Below are 4738 nucleotides of genomic sequence, written 5' to 3' on the forward strand. Positions count from 1 at the left end.
AAAATCTGCCCGTGACATGTAATTTCTGTTGGCAAAGCAACCGGGCATTACGTGGAACCTCCTGTTCCAAAAGTTACCACAACTTCTAACTGACAACTTCCGATATTTTGTACGCTGGTGATGGAAGATCTCGACATGCATAGCAATTTAACATTTGAGTTAGCTGTATATAGTTTATGCATATACAAGTATTGAATCGTGTTGAAAAAAAAATAAAAAATCTACGGTGAGGCAAAGGTTTTTGCCAGGATTAATCACTGCCCTCGAGGAGGTGATGACAGCGAGACAACAACAAGGAAAATAAAAACTCCTCAATGCAAGAAACAACCTGTTGGTCTGTTTGTGGTGCATTAAACTGACTGAGAATGTTAGTTTTATTCAAAGACTTGGGAGATCTGAGCTTTGCCTTTTGACACTGTTCTCATTTTGTCAGAAACAGAGGAGTGTTTACACACTTGCAAGGTGCATTCAGTTTGTTCGTTGAACTGGATAAATTGAAAGGATGCCGAATGCCTCCTTGCATTTTTAGCAGTTTTTTGGCAGTCTCAGGTTACTCCTTCGGTTTATCACTTTGCTAACAACACATCAGCCTCCAGCTTCCCATTTACAAGCTCTTCCTAATCTTAAATCCCAGTTCAGCCCCCGAGAACCCCACTTAGATGTAAACGTTCATCACTTTAGATCTAAAAAAAAAGGTTTAGAAAAGAGGCCGTGCTCTTTGTAATCAGGGTAAGGAGGACATGGGAGAGTCATGCAGAAACAAGCAGCTCCTGTTTCTTCTCATTGAATTCTTTATCAGAACTGGAGAACATGCTGTTTTAGCACAGTGTGTAAGAACAGAATGGGTTGGTTGTACAAATACAAACACTGTCCTGCGGTTTGCCTGACAGTGCTGAGAGGAGGATGAGGCGGTGCAGCAGCTCCGAATCACAGTGCCTCCGGTGTTTAGAGGGGGAAACTGCAGGAAAATGTGACAGCTGATGGAAGTCATTTGTAACTCTGATTCCTGCATCTCTGTTTCAGTGGTGACCGGAGCGTCAGAAGGTGTAGGAAGAGCGTACGCATTTGCAGTAAGTGACGTGTTTCAATAGCACTGCTTGTGTTTGCATGCAGGACAAACCATGCTGTACATTTTCAAAATCAGAACACTTGTTACAAATTACAGCTTTCTATGTGTTTAGATACTATGATGTTATTTTGAGATCTGAGCAACGAGGATTGAAGTTCTTTCCTGCCCAGTTCATTATGCGTTTATGGCGTTATTGTACAATCTGCTATGTCTTTTTCTATCCACTGCTACACTTTTTGCTCCTCAGCTGGCTGAGCAAGGAATGAACGTTGTCATCATGAGCAGAACCAAAGCAACACTGGATCAGGTGGCCAAGGAAATAGGTATAAACTTGCATGTTTAACTGACTCAGACATTTACAGATGAACTGTTTGTCATCTGTGAGAATATACATTTCATCCTCCCCAGGTGAAACCACAGGGCAGAAGGTCAAAGTGATCGCGACGGACTTCATAAACGAAAACGTCTTCGAGGACATTGAGACTCAGCTTAAGGACCTCAACATTGGAGTTTTAGGTCAGACATTTATCAGTTCATTCCAAGTAATGTCTTGATCATAATTTCCATAGACACCAAACACAGGGGAACATTTAGAATAGTAGTATCAGCAGAGTTTCTTTCCACCTCTGAAGCTGCATCTTTTTCTTCTTCACCCCAGTCAACAACGTAGGCATGCTGCCCAGCTTCATCCCCTGCAAATTCTTGGAGTGTGAGGAGCTTGACAAGGTCAGTGGCACCTCCTTGGGAGGTTTTCCTGCAAAACAAACAAACGTTATCTTCACATTCAGTTTTTTTAATCACGAGAAACACGTCGGGCGTCAGTTCAGCTCCAACACACTTCCTGCATGAGTCCCTTCTTTGCAGAACAACTTTTTGATATTTTGAATCCTGCATTGCGCTCATCCACGCTTGCATGCGATCTGCCTTATCTTTGTTTTCTCCGCCTTTATGAGTGCAAAGCCTGACCTGTTACCACCACCTGTAGATCAGTGGAAAAGTGGAAAACCTCGCGGCAGATTGCAATTTGTATCCCCAATGTGTGTTTTCACAGGCACTGGCATGCCCATGCGCTTGCACAAGTTAAACCTACTGAACAGCTCCGTAGCCCGAGGCCAACAAACCTTCGCTGACTCACCAGCAGATCGTTTCTATTTGCACTGCTCCATTTGTCTAATTAATAAATGAGTTTTATTGGTAGTTTACCATCACATATCACCCAAGTGTTGATCCTCACAGGGTTCTTAACACTAAACCCTCTTTTCTTTTCCATATCAGCGAAGAGATAACACATGAGATCCTGTTTATGTTTGCTTTCAGACAATTACAAAGGTCATAAACTGCAATGTGAAAACCATGGCCAAGGTAAGAGAAACCACTGACATCATAAAGTCTCAGTGACAGGGTACAAAAGAATCCTGCACACCATTTGTTGTTTAGTCCGCTTATAGGCAGCATTTCAGTCAGACGTTCATCAGGTTTGCTTCTTAAATACATTCATTCATGTTGTCTTCATCAAAACGATCTAAACAGGTCTGACAGCGTAGAAGATTCTTTGTTTTCTTCTCGAACAAATTTACTCTGTCAACACTTTTGTTTGTCTTCAATCTGAACCTAATTTAATTTTGTCTCCAGATGTGCAGAATTATCCTCCCAGGCATGGCGAACAGGTTTCCTACCCATGTTTTTTTCATTAGACGTAACGTGTAATGCGATAAAGCAATAACATGCTGAATAAATTGAGTATCAGGCCACAAAAACAAGACCACAACTGGATTGTCTGTCTTTTTTTTTTTGCCTCTACAGGGGAAAAGGGTTGATTGTGAATATTTCATCTGGAATCGCCTCGATTCCGTTCCCTCTGTACACCCTGTACTCTGCATCAAAGGTGAGTTCGGCATCATCACTTCACTTCTCGTCCTTCTCTGTTGAATGATCGCTCGTACTTTAATCTGTGTTCCTTCAGGTGTTTGTGGAAAGATTTTCTCAGTGTTTGCAAGCTGAATACAAAGACAAAGGGATCATTATACAGGTACTTTGATTCTCATCCCACCTTTTTCTTAATCACAGGTGGAGTGAATGACATGTTAAAGAATAAAAGCTTTTATTCTTCACATCTTACCACAGCTTTCTTCTTCTCCCCTTTTTCCTGTTTTCTCAGGCAGTGGCTCCGTTCGGGATCTCCACTCGGATGGCAGGTTACCAACCGACTAACACAGTGACTCTGTCGCCGAAAGAATTCGTAAAGAGCTCCCTGCAGTACCTCCGAGCTGGAGACAAAACAAATGGCAGCGTCTGTCACACCCTCCTGGTAAGTCCTACAGGCACAAACGTATGATAATGACAGAAAAAAAAGCCAATTAACACAACAAGAGACTGACTTGGGGTTGTGGATGTGTTTGTGTGTGGATGCAGGGCTGGTTCCTGCTGACTATTCCCCTACAGGTTATCTATTCCGAGTGCTTGCAAAGCAGCCTGCAAGACTATATCCAGAAGAAAACGGCAAATATGGCATCAATCTCTGCATCAAGAGCAACTTCTGAGAACCTTGAAAATAAATAGGGGGGGGGGGGAAACAAAAGTAACGTGAAGACATTTGATTCTAACATTCCCCGACTGTAAACAAAATTGTAATTATGGAGCTGATAAATGTGACGACTTGTTAAGTTCTGTTGTGATCATGTACAGTGTGTATATGTGTTGTTATGTGTGCAGAGGTAGGCTACGGTCTGGTTGCAGCTTTTGGAACATTCTGGGTAAACTACCTTCAGGAAAGCACATTTATAAATTATATTCTTTCATTTTCTGTTCTTGATTTTTACAGGGAGTGATACCTCTGTGATTTTTAAATTGACTGTAGGCGTGAGTGTGAGTGTTGTCTGTTTGTATCTGCGATGAACTGGCAGCCTGTCCGGAGGGTTTCCAACATGAGCTGGGACTCCGGCTCACAGCGACCCTCTACAGGATAAAGCGGGTATAGCTAATGGATGGAATGGATGGTTGGATGTCTGTTTTTTTTATCTTATTAAAAAACATGTTCAACAATCATGGCTCAGTCTTTATCCTCTGTTTTATTCCAAATATACTTTAGTGACATTCACACAAGCAACTGGACACAGTTAAGTGCAATTTTCTCTTAATCCAGAGGTTCAACTTCTCCATAAGATGTGACATTGTGTACATTCCTTCATAGTTCCCTGATTATATTTTTATTCAAAATAAGTAGGAAATGTAAGCCATTGTGCTGCTTTCCTTCCAAAAGAAAATTTGTAGCAGAAGTCCAATCATGTCTTGATATTTCATCGACCCCATTGCACAGATAAATAAATAAAGCCTCTATCCAAACCTACATGCTTGTCTCCCAGTGCATCTCTGAGGCATCAAATGCCGTAAAACAGTTTATGTTCAGATGTCCTTCACATTAACATCACATCCTTGGACTCAATATAAGCACTGATACTACTGATAAGTGCATGTTTGTGGGCCTAGCTCCTCATAATCATAAATTCTGATGAGTAACACTGAGTTTGGCTTCTTCTCTGCTAAACTGAAGGAACCGTCCCGTTGTGTTATTTCACCTTCACACACACATACTTTTAAATGTCAGCAGCAGCATCCTCCGTTCTCTGCTTAGATGGAAGAAACATTTGACCACGTGAACGCACCACCAGA

General features: G+C 41.7%; 1 protein-coding gene across 1 annotated transcript in view; it reads left to right on the forward strand.

Annotated features, from left to right (window-relative positions):
- Nucleotides 1-4091, forward strand: part of hsd17b3 (hydroxysteroid (17-beta) dehydrogenase 3) — a 15200-nt gene extending 11109 nt beyond the window's left edge. Inside the window, exons 2-11 of the mRNA XM_008284048.1 lie at nt 1024-1070; nt 1317-1392; nt 1478-1585; nt 1728-1795; nt 2387-2431; nt 2702-2736; nt 2873-2954; nt 3033-3098; nt 3228-3377; nt 3482-4091. Coding sequence (XP_008282270.1) covers nt 1024-1070; nt 1317-1392; nt 1478-1585; nt 1728-1795; nt 2387-2431; nt 2702-2736; nt 2873-2954; nt 3033-3098; nt 3228-3377; nt 3482-3628 — 824 coding nt within the window. The 3' untranslated portion in view covers nt 3629-4091. The remainder of the gene's footprint in view (nt 1-1023; nt 1071-1316; nt 1393-1477; nt 1586-1727; nt 1796-2386; nt 2432-2701; nt 2737-2872; nt 2955-3032; nt 3099-3227; nt 3378-3481) is intronic.
- The last annotated feature ends 647 nt before the right edge of the window (nt 4092-4738 follow it).

The sequence above is a fragment of the Stegastes partitus genome, unplaced genomic scaffold (genome assembly GCF_000690725.1).
Source record: "Stegastes partitus isolate 25-593 unplaced genomic scaffold, Stegastes_partitus-1.0.2 Scaffold341, whole genome shotgun sequence".
In the NCBI taxonomy this organism is placed as follows: domain Eukaryota; kingdom Metazoa; phylum Chordata; class Actinopteri; family Pomacentridae; genus Stegastes; species Stegastes partitus.